The sequence below is a fragment of the Biomphalaria glabrata genome, chromosome 5 (genome assembly GCF_947242115.1).
Source record: "Biomphalaria glabrata chromosome 5, xgBioGlab47.1, whole genome shotgun sequence".
NCBI classification, from domain to species: Eukaryota; Metazoa; Mollusca; class Gastropoda; family Planorbidae; genus Biomphalaria; species Biomphalaria glabrata.
The window spans coordinates 13,939,322-13,958,481 of record NC_074715.1 but is presented as its reverse complement, the minus strand read 5'-3'; the positions used below and the strand labels follow the sequence as shown (position 1 = coordinate 13,958,481).

At 31.1% G+C, this 19,160-nt stretch overlaps 2 protein-coding genes across 4 annotated transcripts; one reads left to right on the top strand and one right to left on the bottom strand.

Annotated features, from left to right (window-relative positions):
- Window positions 1-4,282: 4,282 nt before the first annotated feature.
- Window positions 4,283-7,573, top strand: LOC106061482 (DNA polymerase epsilon subunit 4-like). The gene is made up of 4 exons (XM_056029718.1): window positions 4,283-4,599; window positions 5,446-5,530; window positions 6,618-6,659; window positions 7,494-7,573. The coding sequence occupies exons 1-4, from the start codon at window positions 4,342-4,344 to the stop codon at window positions 7,517-7,519; spliced, it is 411 nt and encodes a 136-aa protein (XP_055885693.1). The 5' UTR covers window positions 4,283-4,341; the 3' UTR covers window positions 7,520-7,573.
- A 651-nt stretch (window positions 7,574-8,224) lies between these two features.
- Window positions 8,225-18,686, bottom strand: LOC106061375 (glutathione peroxidase-like). Of its 3 annotated transcripts, XM_056029715.1 has the most exons (7): window positions 18,664-18,686; window positions 17,837-17,957; window positions 12,404-12,498; window positions 11,391-11,535; window positions 10,969-11,117; window positions 9,671-9,755; window positions 8,225-9,333 (listed from the first exon to the last, which is right to left on the bottom strand). In XM_056029715.1, exons 2-7 carry the CDS (start codon window positions 17,837-17,839, stop codon window positions 9,301-9,303), a joined length of 510 nt encoding a protein of 169 aa, XP_055885690.1. In that variant the 5' UTR covers window positions 17,840-17,957; window positions 18,664-18,686; the 3' UTR covers window positions 8,225-9,300. The 3 variants fall into 3 exon arrangements, with proteins under 3 accessions (XP_055885690.1, XP_013074949.2, XP_013074966.1); XM_013219495.2 differs by lacking the exon at window positions 18,664-18,686 and having other exon boundaries at window positions 17,837-18,154; XM_013219512.2 differs by lacking the exons at window positions 17,837-17,957; window positions 18,664-18,686 and adding an exon at window positions 13,185-13,226.
- Between the last annotated feature and the right edge of the window lie 474 nt (window positions 18,687-19,160).

Here is a 19,160-nt window from a genome sequence, read left to right as displayed (position 1 = left end):
ACTTTCTTTTTTTCTTTTGGTAAATATATCCATCGATCCTCCAATCTCTAGGCGTAGATTAACATTTTTTTTCGCTGTTCAAATCAACAATGTCGTCATATTTATTGTATAATGCCGTTTATGTGTAGATCATTAAAAAAAAAAGAACTGGTTTGATCATATTGTTAGACAAGACTAGCTGTCAAAATCATCATTCAAGATACAGAAGTAATAAAATCACAAAGAAAGCTAGATGAACATCTTGAAGTAATAAGTCTGCCTTTCTCTTAAGCTCAGAAAATATATTTATTCAGTCAAAATTATAATTTTTTAGGTTATCGTATTTTAGATTCTCATTTTCTTTTTACAGAAAAAATAATTATTAAAAAAAAAAAAAAGTGCGCCAATGAGACTTTGAACCAGGAACCATTGGTCCTTAAAGCCAACATTCAACATACTTAGCACAGGAACGATGGGATAATAACAAATTGAGGTTATATAAATATACTTTGATTAAATGTTCTTTTTAAAACGATAATTCTACACATTTTTTCTATACTTCTTTACAAAATATTACTTCAAAATTTCTTCAAAATGCTGAAATTTATAAAAATTAAAACATTAGATTTGATTTAAACAGTTTAGTAAAAGAAAAGATAATGTTTTATGTAGTTGACATTTAAAATTGAAAAACTAGTAATTTGTATATAAACTAAAAATAGATGACAACTTTTTCCAACAGTTATTAGCCTTTGACGATGACCTTTCGGTAGATTATTTTCGTAGTACAATGATATAGAGAACTCTATGAACTTTTTAATAGCCAAAATTTGCATTTCTCGTCCCTAAAAATTGTTATTTTAAGTAACTTGAAAAATTATCATAACATATATAAATTCTATTTAAGCATTACGTATTATACAAATTTTAACAAGTAAATTATATATTATTTAACTATTTAAAACACAATAATGCAAAGCCTAAACTTGTACTTTTTTAAATAAAAACCAATTTTTCATTGTATATCTTCTTTATAAAACTTTGAAGAAATTCAACATTCTTTTAAACCGAATGCGGTAGTGTCTAATGTACGACTATTCTTTACCCCAGAAAGAGGAAAAAAAAAAATAAAAAAAAAAAAACTATTCTTTACCCCAGAGAATTCCTAAGGATATAGGATGGAGGTCCTTAAGGGAAAAAATTGTTGCAAAAATAATAAAAATAAATTTTAATAACTCATGAGTCTATAAAAAAAAAAATAATAAAAATAATTTTTGGGAATACTTATTTTAAGGAACACTTTCAAAATTTTTGTGAATGTTTTTGGACCCTTGATGTCATCAATTTCTGGACATTTGTTGTCATCATTTTATGGACCTTTGCTGTCACCTTTTTCTGAACCTCTGCTGTCATCATTTTATTGGACCTTTGCTGCCATCATTTTATCGGACCTTTGCTTATCATTTTATTGGACCTCTGCTGTCATCATTTTCTGGACCCCTTGCTGTCACCATTTTATGGATATCGCTGCAGCCTACTCCGCGATCATACTGAAAATCCTGGAATATAACTTTGATAAAAATGTCTTTTTTTTTCTATGAAATTTTCCTTGTACTATTATTAATTTAGAATGATGTTTTGTGTGTTTTCTTTGGAAAAAAAAAAAAAAAAAAGAAGCCCAATAAAGAGGCCAAGAGCCCCAAAAAGAGGCAACGCCCAGAAAAGAGGCAAAGAAAAGAGGCAAAAGCCCAAGGATTCCTAGGATGTACTAAGCTAGACAACTGAAGTCAAAAGCTAAAAAGCTGAGGTTTCCTAAAAAAAAAAAAAAAAAAAAAAAACTATTCTTTACTATTTAGTTCACGTCGACAGTAAAAAAAAATATTGGATTACAAAACAAACACTAAAATCTATGAAAAATGTATATTAAAAATAATATCATTTTAAAGGCGATTCGTAGTTAAAACTGTCCTCTCCATATCTATTGTAACATTTTTGGTGAATGAGACAAGGAATTATATACACTTGCCAGTGAATAGTTTCAATCTAAGTTTAACCTTATTTTAAAATAAAATTATTGAAGATATCCATAGAAGTGTGGCAAAAATGCATTTTTCCCTAGTCAGTGGCGTAGAAAGATGCTTATAGTTCGACAGTTATGTTATGAAGAGCTTATATCCTGCATTAGGAAGGACCCTGCACAAGGGTAATTAGTTTGGCAAGCTGAAAGTTGATAGACGTAACAAAAGTGACTCCTAAAAACTATTAATGACCAGCCTAGGCGCCATCTTGCTTGAACTTACATAGAAGAGAGAAACATATATGCAAGCAGCTTACGTAAAAGGCAGTTGTTTTTTTTGTTTTTTTTTTAATAGTAGAAGCGTCCATCCTGACATTTTGTGAGCATATCACACATACACATTTTTGAATTAAATCCTAGAAATCTGTGACTTGTAGAAAAATTTCGCCAGTGAAGCGGCGGCGAAACTCGTAGGAGACGTGAGAAACCACCCACGGTCACGTGGTTTATGGGGCCTCGCGCAGAGACATGGTGAGTACCAAATAGCAATGCAGACAAGCTTCAAGAATTCACCAACAAATGGTTACGGCATATAATGTGTGCTAAATGGCCGAGAAAAAAGTCAAATTACAATCTGTTGGAAACAACCCAGCATAAACCAAAAGAGAAGGAAATCAAATGATGCAAATGGAACTGGATTTGGCAGACCATGTTGGAGGATAAAAGAAAATGTTGCAAAGCAGGCTCTGAACTGGAACCCAAATGGGAAGATAAAGGCTGTGAGACCAAAGTAAAAATGGAAGAGAGCAACATAAATCAAAGAAAAGAAAGCAAGGTGGACATGGGCCCGAGAGACATTGCCAGTGAACATTGTACGGTGGGATGCGGCCCTACGCTTCACTTGGACTCGAAGGGATTAAATCAAGTGAATGCATGAAATAGTTGTTGTTTTTTAATCACACGACACATCCAATCATACTCGGTGATTGCGATTCGCTTTTACACAAAAATGTCGGTTTAGAATTTATCACATCTATGGTATGTGACGTTATCGCATATCAAAACGTGCCTTTCTGTACAAGTCCATTTCACTCAATGTTCTTGATTACACCATAGTGTACTCTTACAATAACATTGGGGACAAGTTTCGCAATTTCTTCCCAAAAACATTGTTTTGATTCCTTTCTGGGGCACCCACCAATTGAACGCCCTATGCCTATGCCAGCCTTGCTCAAAGGATGACCCAAAACTTGTTTGTCAGAGTTGCCGAAGCAACAACATCATTAAGAAAATTGATACAAAATTTCAGGTATCCTACAACTAAAAAGAGTAAGAATTTTATCCCCCCCCCCAATAATAAATTAAGTTGAAACGATTTGTATCGAGGCGTAGGCCTAATAAACGTGTGACCGTGGAAAAAATGTGATAACAAGCAGAAGTAGTTTGTAAATTGACATTTACTCCAGCTCCTTCTAATGACACACGGAACAAAATCCTAGCTACGCCCTAACTCCCACAAAAGAAACAAGTCCATGGTGCACTAACTACGTTAAAGTTGCACAGTGTGTGATGGAGACACGTTTAACAAATACTAATTAAATAATTAACTCTTTCTCTCCTAACTGACGATACCAACGTTGATTCCAACAGAATGAGGTAAATAATAACGGAGAGAAAGAGTTAACAGACTCATGTGTAGTGTGACATAGGATAGCGTATGAATGATAGGGTAGTGTAGTGGAGATTTAAATGCACGGTGGCATATCCATAAATAGCAATCTTTTTTGGTGTATCCGGTGTACAGAATGAGGAAGTATTGATCAACGATATTCGAATAAACCATATAATTTTTGTCTGCACTTTTCAGCGTTGTTGAATAATTTTAGGCTCTTTCGACTGTAGCACAAAGCAATTTTTATTATTTAATTGGTGAAAGCGATCTTTGGCGTCTTTGATATTTTTAAATTGTGTCTATTTCAAAACCTTTCAAAAGTTCTCACGTTTTTTTTTTTGGTTTTTTTTTTTTTGTAAGTTCCATTATCAAGTCACGATACTGCTTCAAATTGCTTTTTCTTCGAATTAATTTTATTGCTAAAAATGTAAATAGACCTTAAACATCAAAATGTAAACAGTGAACAGATTATACTGTGATTAGCCTTTACTGCGAAAAAGTTCCAATAATCAAATTACTATATTTTTTCTTTATCTAAGCGAGAACCATTTTTTATTTAGAGCCATTTGTCGCGGAATGTGGGCGCTTCCATTGTCTCTCGAGACAGAAGAGCTATACATTGTCTAGTTGGCAACAGAAATTAAAAAGTTGGATTTTTGTGCCGTAAACAACAATGGCGGGAGTTCAAGAAAGTATAGATCTTTTTACAAATAAAGATATCGATCAAGAAGAATATACTGAAACAGAAATTACAGAACAGGCAGAAGTTGAAATTCATTCCACCGAAGCTACAGATCTTGGTCAACCTGGAATAGAACCTCAAGAAAAGCTGATCAAACTGCCCTTGTCACGAATAAGGAGTATCATAAAAACCGATACCGACGTAAAAATTGCCAGTCACGAAGCTGTTGTTACCTTAGCCAAAGCAGCAGTAAGTAAATATAGATCTAGATTCTATCTTGTTCTAGTGGATCTAATTAAAATCCTATAGTCCATATGATTTTGAAGATAGATTTAGGTTTAAATATAAACAGAGTAGGGCAAGATCCTGTTTCAGTTCATTTATTTACCGTTGCTTCATCAGTGTCACTTTGTCTAAATGTTAGTCAAAGTGTCCAAAGGAACGGGATATCCAATACAGTTTGGGATCAGTAGCGCCGCAGGATCTCCCAGGCTGTAGCACGGTGTGCCACAGTCTGCCTAAGGGTCACCAGCTCTTGATTTTTCCTCAGTGTTGTCTCCCGAAGCCTTTCCCGTGTTTGGGTATAGCCGCAGGGCAGCGAAGGTTTGGATTCAGAGTTTTCCTTCTCCTAGATGGGTAGCCAACCAGGCTTTCATCTCACTTGCTCTGAGATGAACCATAGTCGTTTTACGACTGAAGGAGGCCAATGGAGTCAAAGTGTCTGTATTATATTATATATATATGTGTATACTATTTGTATCATTCACTTACTGACTTAGTCTTAGTCACTATCCACTATCTATTCTAGATCAAGTCTAGAAGTTTATAATATAGTTATAGTCTATAGACAAGACAGTAGGATCTAGATGATAAATCTAGATCTATAACTGTTAACCTATATTAATGACTTAAATGACACAATATAGATATTTTAATTTATTAAAACAAAATAATTCTAAAGATATGTCTGTGTGCAGTGTGAGAATAGTGGTTTTAATAATCATTCAAATTCTTATAACCAATAATAAATGAAGAATTAAAAAAAAAAACAGGCTACTTTACATAATTTAATTTTTATCTATTCTTTCTTTTCAGGAACTCTTTATTCAGAGCTTAGCTTCTGAGGCTGCTACAAGAACTATCAGAGAAAAAAGAAAAATTGTATTAAGGAAACATTTAGGTACCATGTTTTAAACTATATATATTATCATGTCTGGTTGAAGAATTTTTATGTTGTTGTTTTTTTTACTGGCTGTAAGAAGCATTTTATAATCTTTTCTCTACTCCTTTTTTATTAGGGCTCTTAACACTGCTAGTTAACAGGCAAACATCATTTTTGCCTCTTCTATAGGTTGTTCGGGAATGCTAACAGCTGATTCTGAAAGGAGAATTCAGGCCTGACTATAGTTATTCTTTAAAACTTAGCTGAGTTAGCTTGATATAGGAAATCTGTAGCCGAAAACAAAGTTTGTCTTACTAAATGTCCACATTGTTCTAGGCAAACAGTAGAATCTCCTCATACCAAATGAATGGATTGAAAATAATTTTGTCTTTTTCCCTAATTTATAAAAATGTATTATAATTGGTTTCCCAATAGACTGTGTTTTTCATCACCCATCAAATGTAAAAAGGAAGGGGAAAAAATAAAATTGTTTAAGTTTCTTTTAATATTGAACCCTTTTTTTATTTTTCCACAAATTCAATCTTGGAATTTTAGTTTTAAACTTAACAAAATAGCTAACTTGTTGTTTATTACTGATGTCCTTTTTACAAAGCTTATATATCAACTCACTCTGTATGTCTGGTAAAAAGTTTGTACACTTTATTTCTCCCACACCCATTCTCAGATCAAGTTGAAACTTTGCACAATTTTTTATTGGCATAGACAAGACATGAATCAATTTTTTAAAAATTAACCAATTAGTCAATTAATTAATGGTAATTAATTATTTTGTTTGATACCAACAAAGGAAATTAATCCTTCAGTATTCACAGACACAGCTAAGTATGATGGGTTTCATGCCCTTGGATAATTGAACACTTTATTTCTCCCAAAACTATTCTTGGACCAACAAAACATAATTAATTAAAAAAATTAATGAATTTATTCAATAAAGGCTAGATCTTGTTTGAAATAAGGGAAATATAGATCTACATTATTGAGATATATAGTTTTGTAAGTGTGGAGTGCTTACCCTTAAATAGATGAGCTTTATTTTTTTAAAAGGGATTTTTTAAAAATATTTTTGCATCTCTTTAATCTCCAGATACAGTGTTTGAAACTAAAGACTGTTATTCTTTCTTAGAAGGTAAATAATTCTATATATTATTTATCTATTATATTTGTAATTTAATTTACAAATTTGGTAAAAACAACATTTCGGCTACCTCCTACATTTATGCTAGTGCAAAGAAGGATACTTATGTTAAAGCAAATAAAATTCCAACTTTTTTTTTCATTTTTGGGTGTTCCTTGAGATTATTATGTCATAGAGGATGGAAGGAGTATGGTTAGAACTTTGAACTTAGGACCATTGCCATGACAGTCTGAAGCACATACCACACAAAGTTTACCATTTCTTAAAACAATTATTACTGATGTAATGTACAAACTCCTTCAACATAATAAGAGATGTATGATCTACTAGTAATTTAATAATGTTTTTGTTGTTTTTTTTTACGCATTTTTTATGTATAGTCTATGCATTTAATGTTTAGTGCTATTTATGAATACCCACTCTATGGTTAATGAGCTAAAAGGATTTTAAGACACTTGTACAAAAGGAATGACTTCTTCCAGAGGCCAGGAATGAGACATTTGCCATTCCTCAGCTCCTTTGACCAGAGGTAAACCATCAATTAAATGATCATTTAGGGCAGGCTAAAAAAAAACTTAGTGAAATTTGTTCTTTGAAAATTTGAACAGATGAAGGATGTAATAATAATAATGACATAACAGACTAAACAAAATGATCAAGTCTCCAACATTTTGACCTTGTGACAACACAAATTTTTGTTATCTCCTTACAGTTCGACTACAAACTTTTTTTTTTTTGTTGCTCCCTAAATCTTACATTTATTAACGTTGATTTCAAATGGCTGCCTCTAAGGAATAACCTTTTTTTTTTTTTTTTTTTTTGCAGGAGTGTTGGAAAGCTTTCAGGATTAAATATTTATTTTTTGTAGATGTTACTCTTGTAAATAAAATATTTTTGTAAATAGTCCAGATTTTTATTGTTTTTTCTCATAAATAAAAATTGTGCTGTCCATTTTTTTTTTTACTTACTTTTTCTTAACTCTGTAATTATTTTTCCACATTTCAACAGATTTCTTCATTTTGCTCAGTACTATTTCACTAATCTGTTATGATTAAGTTTAAATATCTGTCGTCAGAAAATGTTTTATTTGGTATAGAATTAAAGAGGAATGCATATTCTTTTTGTATAACACAAAATGTTTACAAAATTAAACATTAGTTAAATTTAATGAGGTCAAATCAAAGATGGTATCGTCAATTAGGAGAGTTAAATTGTTTTTAACCCACCCTGAAAAAAAAATCTACTATAATAACCATAATTATTATCATTTCCAAGAACTATAGACACTTCATAATTGGTTTTCTTTGTTTGTTATGAAGCTAAAAGGACAAGCAGAACATTAAGCACTTAACACTGGATGCTGAAGTCCACCCTGTAACAATAGATAAGTCACACCATTATTTGTTCACGTTAGAGAGATCAGTAGAAGACTTAAAACTGTGACAAGGATATCCTTCTAAACACTTCTTACTATGTTCCAAGAAAAGATGAGCAGAAGTGGACTACTTTAAGGACATCCTCATTAATATTTTATTACAATACACAAAACACTCACATTTGGTTCTGTTTAAAAATTTATTTCTAAAAATGTTTAAAATCAAATAAATAGCTCTCCTTTTTTGGCAGTGATGTAAATGTTAAGAGAGCATGACATTTCACAACACATCAAAGAATACAATAACCAAACAGGATGACATTCCCATCAAAGATCAGATATAAATGTTCATAAAAACTACCTCTAGCCCAGCCAGCGTCTGCACTTACTGGTTATCCAATGAATCTCACCCTAGTCAGGGTTTGGAGTCTCATTATCATTGTTCTGTCTAGAGGATGGTTTCACAATAAACTTTTAAAACATCTTTGATGGAAATTTAAAACATAAATTATATAGAATTTATTTTTAAAAAAAACACCATAAAACTATGATATGTATGGACTACACAGACTGATATTTTTACCATTTAAAAATTGAAATACTACCAAACTAACAAAAAATCAGAAATAACTTATAGTATCAGTACCATAGCCTTTTTTAAAAAAATTTTGGTGCCATTGTTTATTTGTATCAATGATAAAAAATATTGAGCTATTGTTTTATTAGCAAATTAATATATTTTCATGTAACTAAGTATATGTGACAATGGAATGTTCATTATCAAAAATTCTGACCAAAAGAGAACATTATTTTTATATTCTAAACCTACTTCACATGTAAGTGATATGGGGAAAAAATGCTATTTAATGAGGACACAATCAGTGAGACTAAAATCAACTAGAGATCTGTGCGCAGGCCTGAGTTTATAAAAGCTTCGATATATCCTTTTCAATAGCCTGAATAACTTATAGTATCAGTACCATAGCCTTTTTAAAAAAAATTTTGGTGCCATTGTTTATTTGTATCAATGATAAAAAATATTGAGCTATTGTTTTATTAGCAAATTAATATATTTTCATGTAACTAAGTATATGTGACAATGGAATGTTCATTATCAAAAATTCTGACCAAAAGAGAACATTATTTTTATATTCTAAACCTACTTCACATGTAAGTGATATGGGGAAAAAATGCTATTTAATGAGGACACAATCAGTGAGACTAAAATCAACTAGAGATCTGTGCGCAGGCCTGAGTTTATAAAAGCTTCGATATATCCTTTTCAATAGCCTGAAATTAAAAAACAACACATTATTATATATGATATAAATATATATTTAGTAAAAATAATATTTCTAATTAAAAAAATTTTGAACGTAAAAATTTATTTTGTATGCTATATAAAATCACTTCCAGAGCAGTCTGGAATATGTTAAATGTCTTGTAATCATATTCATGTCTAAATGATGCCTCCTTTTCAAATTAACAATCGACAATGCTAAACAATCAACATGTACAAGTATTAGCATACCGGTATAACTTGAATTTAGTTTTGAAATAACTGACATTGTACATAACTGTTTTTTTTTTCATTAAGCTTTTTATCTTTTATTTCTTAAAAACTTACGAAAGGTTCAACATTGGGAGCATAGCGATTCACTGGTTTGCCTTCTCTATTGACCAGAAATTTTGAGAAATTCCACTTGATAAAACTAGAATAGATAGATAAAAATAAGCATGACATATTATAAGAAACAAAAATTTTTAAAACAAAGAAAAACCAAAGAGTTTCAGTGTGTTGTGACTAAAGTGTCTGCTACTGACTATTCTACTGTTCCTCATCAAATAAAGTTAATGAAGATTTTACTCCACATTTTTGTGATTCCCAATCTTTCAATATATATTTTATCCTAATTTAACAATGATTAAATGACCCTGATAATATTAAGTGAACAAGTTTTCACAGCCCTATTTTGTGCAGCCATTAATTTGAATCATTACCTTAGCCGGTTTCTGTCTAAACTTAAGTTTCAGATGGTAAAGTTCAATAATAGATATCTGCTCAAGAATTTTTTTTTAAATGTAATATTTTGAGGTAGTCTAAATAACAAAAGATTAGCACACATACACATAATTAAATGTTTAATGAAATACAAATACAAGAAAAGCAGTTTCCAACGGTAAGAACAACTTTTAGTCTCAACTAGGGTTTTAACATCAACTTTTTAACTATTCCAACATATAAATTATGACAAATGTATCAGCTGACTTAACTACAGATTAAAACAATTCTGCAGAACAGAGAAAAAAATACTTTACTTGCTGGTCACATCACTTGGAAAATATAAAAATACCATGACCATCAAGCAGACGAAACAACAAAGATGTTTTTAGTTATGACTTCATTAAGCAGCTATGACAGTTAAACAATGTACAAAGAAGTTTATAGCCAAGTGAAAATGATTTAGTTGAAGAGGAAATGTCATATTGGATGTTTGACGATATTCTGAGAAATAGGCTGTCTGGTCATTTGGTAAGCGCCTCAAACTGTTGTGATGATGACTATGTATTTGAAACCTGCTGTGTCTAGTCCCTACTATTCTGCAGGATGTTGGGCTAGGAAATAATAATCTTTATTTCTGTAGGAAAATCAGAATCTTTTAAAATAAACTTAAAACAGCCTCATTGACCAAAAAAATGTAAGTGAAATTTAGTTTTAGGTCTACATTTTTGAAAAGCCATGTGAATAAAGGGTAATATTTTGACTAAAAAATGTCAATAATTACTTAAACAATACTTCATTTCAGACAATATTTCTGTTAGTCTGTAGTTTAATTATTTTCTTTTAATGAACACTAAAATACAAAGTCATTATAAACATTTTGTATGGATTCATTTTAAAAAATGTATTGGATTACTACTTACTCTCCCAGGGTTCCTTTCTGGACATGCTTTAGGTACTTGTAAAGTGGGTGTGCATTCTTGCCATTGACTTCAATTTTGCTGAACATGTCAAACTGAACATTAAATTGCTCGGTAACAAATTTTTTGATCTCCTCATTGGAACCTGGTTCCTTTAAATTGAAACAATAAGAAAATGACATCATTTTTGAAATTATTAACACAAAAATCATCACTATCATTAGTGTAGATTTATCCTACTACAATGACTTTTATCAGCTTAATAGCAGGGTGTATACAAGAAACTAGTGAACACAGAAACACACAGAACTGTCTCAGTGGTAAATAAGAACCAGTATTTGAGCCTAAGCCACAAAGAAACCAAATGTTTAAAAGTGGTTTCATTACTTTCAACAAAAGCAAGAACGATAAATCATGACACTCACCTGACCTCCAAATTCATTAGAAGGGAAGCCTAGAATAGCCAGACCCATCTCAGCGTACTTGGTGTGCAGTGCCTGTAGCTGAGTGTAGTTCTTGGTGGTGAAACCTCATTTAGAGGCAACATTCACAATGAGACAGACTTTGCCCCTGCAAGAGATCATGTATAATTTTTTTAGAAAGAAGCAGACGATACTCAAATTTCTTCCATTTTTAAAAATGTATTAAGAATGAATGCTTTTCTCTCTCTCTCTCTTTTTTTTTTTTTTTAGTAAAATAAAAAAAAATGTTTTGGCATTTACTAAACAAATATATTTTTTTGTTACATATTCCTTACACTGAAAAATATTCTCAAGCCCACTGGTCCTTTTTTCTATAGTTGGCCTATTTAGTGCACGAATAGAAACATCAGGGCCTAGGAAGTTCACATCCCAACAATCCTAGAATTTGTTGCTAAGAATTTTGTTTGTGTACATGTTACGCCATGTTATACTGTACATTGTTATAAATTTATAATATACTTTTATTGCTTGTATCTCCCACATTCATCACTCATTTATTTAACTAGTTATTAAATATTTATAAGTTAACAGCGCATTGAGCATTTATTTGAAGTTAAAAGCTACTTATTAACTTTGTGTTGCAGCCATGTTTCTCCCTCAAAAGCTATGGTCTGCGGGCTTTTTCAGTGCACGGACAAGGGTTTGGAACTCTCTCCCCATTGATCTAAGACAGACAACATGCTACTTAAGAAGAACATTAAGACCTACCTGTTTAAAACTTTTTTTAGATTAATTTGTCAATATAGCTCTCGTGTTTGTAATGTTATTACAGCGCCTTGAGCCTACATTTTGTTTGTTTACAGCACTTTTTAAATAAATTATTAATTAATTTATTTATTTATTACTGCATTAGCCTGCTGAGGTGGGGAACCCGTTATTAGAGTCGACCCCTAAACATGTAAAACCCACCTTGACTGAGATGGCATGAGTAGCTTTAAATGCTTTGAATAACATACCTGTATTTATCTAAAGATACTTTGTTGCCATCAATATCTAGAGCATTAAACTCATAGATGGACTGTGCATTTTTCCAATTGACTTCGGCAGTAGCCTAAAAAAGTTTACCAAAATTCAATAATTATGTTACAATTTTTTCGTACAAGATAAAACTGTTTCTTAGATTATACATTCAATACAGTAGAACAGCTTTCTGTGGATACAATACAAAAATGGGTATGCTACAATAGCAAAATATACATATATGTATATTTAAGAGAGTTTTCACAAAATATTTTTGGAAATTTTTGTTACACATCCATCACAAAATAAAAGTCCTAATGCACCTCAGGCTAATTTTGAGTAATAAAGACATTTTTGTGCTATTAGAAGTGTGATTGTTTGAAATTTGAAAGCTGGCAAATCAAGATAAAATTTTAGCAAATTTTTTTTAGCCCTATATAAAAACAAGTGATGCTAAACAAGAAGAGTAAACTAAAAAAAAATTAAGTTAACAGTGATGTTTTAGACATTTTGTTTCACTGATAATTGAAAGATTTCACCAGAAAAATATTTTACATAATGAGCATTTTTTTTTACATCACTACCCTAATTAGCAGATTTTGTATGCAATTAGAAAAAATTTGTTGTGAAATAATATTCCTGACATCCTCTACACACATTTAAATTTTAAAATGGGTAGAGTTGCAGTGCAATTAGACTTATTTTGTGAAGGGTGATCACATTTTACATAAATATTTTATATGTCCTAAATTTGAATGCCATTCACAAAACACACACCACAGATTCCAGCTCTAGAGTGCACATCTGATGATGGTTATAAACCTGTTCAGTGATGGGCGAGCATTTAATAGTGTGACCTTTTCAGCAGGAAAAGAGAGAGAATAGAAAGTTCAGGTGAGAGAAGGAACCCAGTTCATAAACAAAACATAAAACTCTTAAGTAAACGTTTAAAGCCAAAGCAAACCATGGCTGACTTAAAATATTTACTTTTCAGTATTGTTGAGGGCTACACATTATGCATAATAAAAGGAAAAAAAATCATGAGAGTGTTTAACACACACGTGATTTAGTAAAACAAAAGGAACTTTGACAAATAGTATGGCATAAAAAGAGAAGAGTGCCGTTTTGTTAGACAAAAAGTTAAATAAAGGGGGGGGGGGGTTAGAAAATTTTATACATAAACTATTGAATGAAACATTTTTTCATACATTTTATTTATTCATTTTTTTTAAATAAAAAAAATTTAACCAGTTAGCGTGGGTCTGAATCTCTGTGAAGACTGGGATTTTGAATTTCAGGATTTTTAGGGAGCCCCTGACTTCTCCAAAATCTAATGGGTACCTGACTTTAGTTGGGGAAAGTAAAAGAGGTTGGTTGTTGTGCTGGCCACATGACACCCTTCTCATTAACTGTTGGCCAAATAAACAGATGACCTAAACATCATCTTCCTTATAGACTGCAAAATCTGAAAGGGGAATTTAACTTGATCATAACAACAATATGAATAGAATAGAACAATATCAATAAGCAGACGGATTAGTTCAGATTCGGAACTAATACAAACAAGGTTACAAAGACAGTTTGTGCGGAAACACAAACTCAAAATCGGCCCCCGAAGTGGTCCACCCAGGCAGATAAAAAGGCAGGTATCAATATTTTCAGAAAGAACATCAGAATTAAATTCTATCAAAGACAAATGACAGAGAAGAATGGAGAAAGAAGGTTGACAGATCTTGTGTGGTGCCCAAGCGGTCCAGCAGACCAAAGGATAGGTGAAAGTGAATGTGAAGTTAGATGCAAACCTGGCCTAACTGATGTCTTATAATGAATATATCTAATTGATCTAATTGTTTTGTAAAGGTTCAATCTCTTATTGAAATCCTCAAAAAAAAATATTAAAAAACATTTCCGTAAAAAAAAAATTTAAAAATTTCCTTTAGTTAAGTATTCTATGGTCGTAGTATAGCACTGCAGTTCATGTGAAATATGAAAACCTACTTATTAATTGTTGTTTTAAACTATCCAACTTATATGCATACTAAATAGATTTTTTTTCTCTTAAAAAAAGTAAACATTATTTTTGGGTAAATATAGTAGTTAGTAGGACAGAACTTACATAACGTAGCAATACAAATGTAAAAAAAAAATTTTTTTTTAATAAAAAGTCTAAAACCATTTGCAAAAATGTGTTAAAAATATGGCAAAAAGTCGTCTCCCCTAGTAAAGAGCCTTCCATATTTGTTAGTATTAATAGTGAATAGTTGTAAATGTGTATTTTTATGAAAAAACTGCTTGCATAAGTGATTTAAACAATTAGATTTTTCGCTTTCTGAAAAGAAAAAAGTAGCTGTTGCATCAGAACTTTGAATGGACTAAAATATTATGATGTTGGATTTTCACTATCGTTTCTAGTTAACAAGATCTAAACGGGACGGATGGACAGACATTTCACACAAAACTATAGCATCTTTTCCCCTTTCAGGGGCCGCTAATAAATCATATCAGAAGCAGACAGATTATTTATCAGTAAGACAGATATATTGTGTTTAAACTGGAAGTATCTGCACAAAGTAATCATTTTTAAATATCTTTAAAAAGATACCATATAACACATTAAGCTCCTATGCTTAACAGTGTAGCATTGTCCTAAGAAATCTATTACAAAATTAGGATATAAATTAAATACTCCACAACTTTCAATTCATAATTGAATCTATCCCTCATTTTTTAAAATATATTGTAATTTCAAATCACCAAATGAGCTTAGAACCAATTTAATCCCCATAAGGCCTACCTAATTTATGATAACTATTTAAAAAAAAACATTTTAAAAGTTGCATGATAATATATGATTATATACACTGTTGTTTTTTTTTTTCAAATGACTGCATCATTTTTAAAAACAAAATGTTAGGGCCAAAACTAGAATCCAACAAAGATTCTAACTTAAAATCTAACAAGTTTTGAGTGTATAAATAATAATACCATTGACTGAAAAAAGGAATAGTGAGACTGTTTGACCAAGGCATGTGGATCAAGGGATAGGTGAAGATGCAAGCATGGAAGGTGGTAGTAAAATAAACTAAGTTGAGAAGAACATAAACGCACTGAAAGTATGGTTGGAGGAGGTGAGTTTGGGAAAAAGGAAGGGGGGTGGCCCAGCATAAGTAAGCTAACAGATCAGCTGGTGGCTGGTGGAGAGGGAAGTGAAAGGAAATAGTGTGGACTGAATGGATAGTGAGGGAGAGCTCAAATCCCATTTTGTTGCCTCTAGTTCTACTTCAGTATATAATAAATACTCAAAAAGTATCAGTAGACTAACAAAAAAATAAGTGCCTGCTCTATGACTACTCTGTGATTTATTTTTTAAAAAAGGGGGTTACATAATTGCATTTATTATGGGGCCATCTTATATTGTTAAAAAAATAAATTAAAAAAAAATTATATATATAATATATATACTAAAAAAAAAAAAGCATTTAAACCAATGATATACACATGTTTAGAAATTAATGTCTAAAAATCCATTGGAGAGAGCAGCTAACCACTTGCATTACTTTCTCTAATGATACAGAGATAGGTCACAGGGCAAGTTGTTTATTTTTTACTAGGGAACAGAAATTAAAATGATTACATTTCCTTGTTATTGAAATTAATATTGAGTATTTTGAAAGTATGTCTTTTCTTATTAGTAATACATATATCTTATTCATAGTACACCTATGGTTCAGAAACATATAACTCTCAAAATACTGTAAATCTACTTTATAAATTTATATGAGATAACACTGAAATAATATTTATAAATATTAATTATTAGAAAACATTTTTACAATGTAATAAAAATATTAACTAAACATTTGTTAGCCATCCTCTGTTTGGTGACCCCTGAGTCAAAAAAGTAAGACTAATCGAGCTAAATTTCTGGCCATATGGTATACATTTGTTCCCATAATGGTTCTAACTTTATATCTCTGCCATTCTGCTGGAGGTTTGGGCTATCTGCCTTCCCACTTCATCTCTCAGTAAATGCAGTTTCACCTGAATTGATATTTCAGACATGTATGAGCAGCCCATGAGCTGGACTAGGTTACAAGAGTAAGCTCAGAGACAATTTGAGATGCATGTCATTTAGGAGCATTTTGAAGATAATAAGAACATATCCTCATTGATGATTGATACCCATGGTTATAACAACCTTTTAAACCAATTAAATTAACAAATCCATGACAGGAGATTTTGAAGGTTAAAGGAAAAATAATTAGAGCTATATTTTTTTAGTAAATATTAGACCTACATAAAATTCAGAATAATACAAAAACTAATTAAATGCCCATACAAAATGCATTTATAACCTTATGTTAATAACTAGATCTAGAATCAAAACATAAAAAAACAAACATTGATTTGTTTTAGAAATTTAGTGCAGTTGAAAATTCATTGGAAACTTTGAGACATTATGTAATGCCTAAACTCACCTGTTTACCCACCCCATCCCCTTGCAACAAAACGTAAAAAAACTCAATACTAAATACACCCTCTCTCCTCCCCAAGACTGGGCCAGAGTAACACAAGTAAATTCTAATTTTACAAAAGACTTAATCTAGATCTATTTAATAATTATCATTTTCCCTAATTACATTTTTCATCATAGTATTGATAGAAATGATGAGAAAAGTATCAACTTCTTTTGGACGCTTTGATCTTTTTATCTAAATTTCACTCTCACTTCATTTCATCACTTTGTAAACAGTCGCTTTAATCAAAGTTTAATCTCAGCTTAGTAATTGTAGGCCTACCTATATCTAGATGATTCATACTGAGTATGATGTAAGTTTTGTTTGTTGTATGATTTCAGCAAGGTACCTGCTAGAATGTAGATCTATGTCTTGCATTTTTTACAGATTCATCTTTCCTTTCAAACTTGGGCAAAATTTATTGTAACATGCAATCGTTTAAAATAAAAGGCACACACTTCACACAGATCTAGAATTAGAATCTAGCCTAGATCTAGAGTAGATACTTAATTTCGATTATTTTACAATTTTGAATTGACCATTCTAAAGCTAGACTCTAGCCACTAAATAATTAAATTATTAATAATACACTCATAACATGTCATGACTCACACTAGTGACACTACATTTTTAAAAAAATTACAATAGATTAGACTATACATCTATATCTATTTTTAGTATTTAGCCTATTGCTATTAGATAATTAGAGTATAAATAAGTTTATAATAAGTATTTAACTATTTTGACTCTAGTCTAGTCTAGTAACAATTCACTACATTATTCTAGTAGAATTCTGTCTCACAATAGTCTATAGACAATACAGTTTGAATACGTGATTATAATATAGATATAAAATCTAGACCCAGATTTATTATTAATATTAATACAGTCAGCAATGATGAGCAAACTTACCATAGTACTGCTCGAACTCGAACTGCAGGATCCTATTTTTGTTAATCGCAGTAACTGGCGAATAGATCTAGTTGTAGTATTCGATTCATGAGCTGCTAGTTTTCTCACGATGTAATTTGCACTAAAAGTAAACATACAAATCTATAACAACCCAAGACTATATAAATTCTAGATCTGTATATCTAAATCTATTTGCCTTGTTACTTGGATACAAACTTAAGGCACTGACTAATGCTACACTTGAACTTGACTAACGCAGTTATTTAAAAAAATGCAGTGTCAAGTAGGTCATCAAAATATCTGGATCTAGTCTATATCGAGAGTATAGAGTAGATCACTGTTCTAGATTTAGATCTAGTAATCGATACTTTTTTTTTTACACTATCTCACGGGACTCTCGTCCCTACTACGCCTACTATTAGTAGTTTTTTAGTAGGCTACTAATCTATATAGATCTACTTCTAGTACTATTCTAAATCTATGTTATATTATTATATCCCAAAGGAATTCTCCTAGTAAGCCTAGTACTAGATCTACTTGCAGTGATTTCTAGTATTGTCCCAAAGTAATTGAAAGTTGTGTTACTGGATGATTATATCTACTGTAGAGATCTAGATATAATAATATTAATATGGACCTATTTAAGTTATAAATATTGTTAATGATATATAATTATAAACCAAACTCATCCAGTAATAATTGTTAAATAACATCTAGGTCCACAGTACAGTCAACAAAAATAAACAAAAATAAAGAATAAACAAACAACCACCATTAGCGCCAAAGAGAAAATCAATCTATAATATATAATTATTATAAGACAAAACCTTATTCTCTTGAACGAGTGCACCTTTGCGCATTATAGGCCTAATATCGATCAACACGCATAGCTCATAGTAAGTCATAGACTGGCCATGGATCTAGATCTATATATAGACTGACTATATAATCACTAGTCTAATGCTGACCAAAGGAGAAGAAAAAAAAAAAGAATTTTCGACATGTCGTAAGTTATATAACGTAAGCGTACTTATATATATACATGGAATTATAATATAATCACTCTACTACACATTCGAAACGACCAAATAACGATCTTAAAATTGTTATTTATACATGAAGCTGAAATGTCATTTTTTTATATTTTTTAGTAACTTTTGTGTGACACATTCTTCATGCTATCTTTGGGCCTATCTCCTTTAACCTTTATAGAATCTATGGTGATGCATTGGAAACCACACATTTAAGATCGGTTGACCGTCTTTCTCCCTTCTTCTTAATCTTAAATGATACAGACGTTACTTCAAAAAAGAAGATGATTACG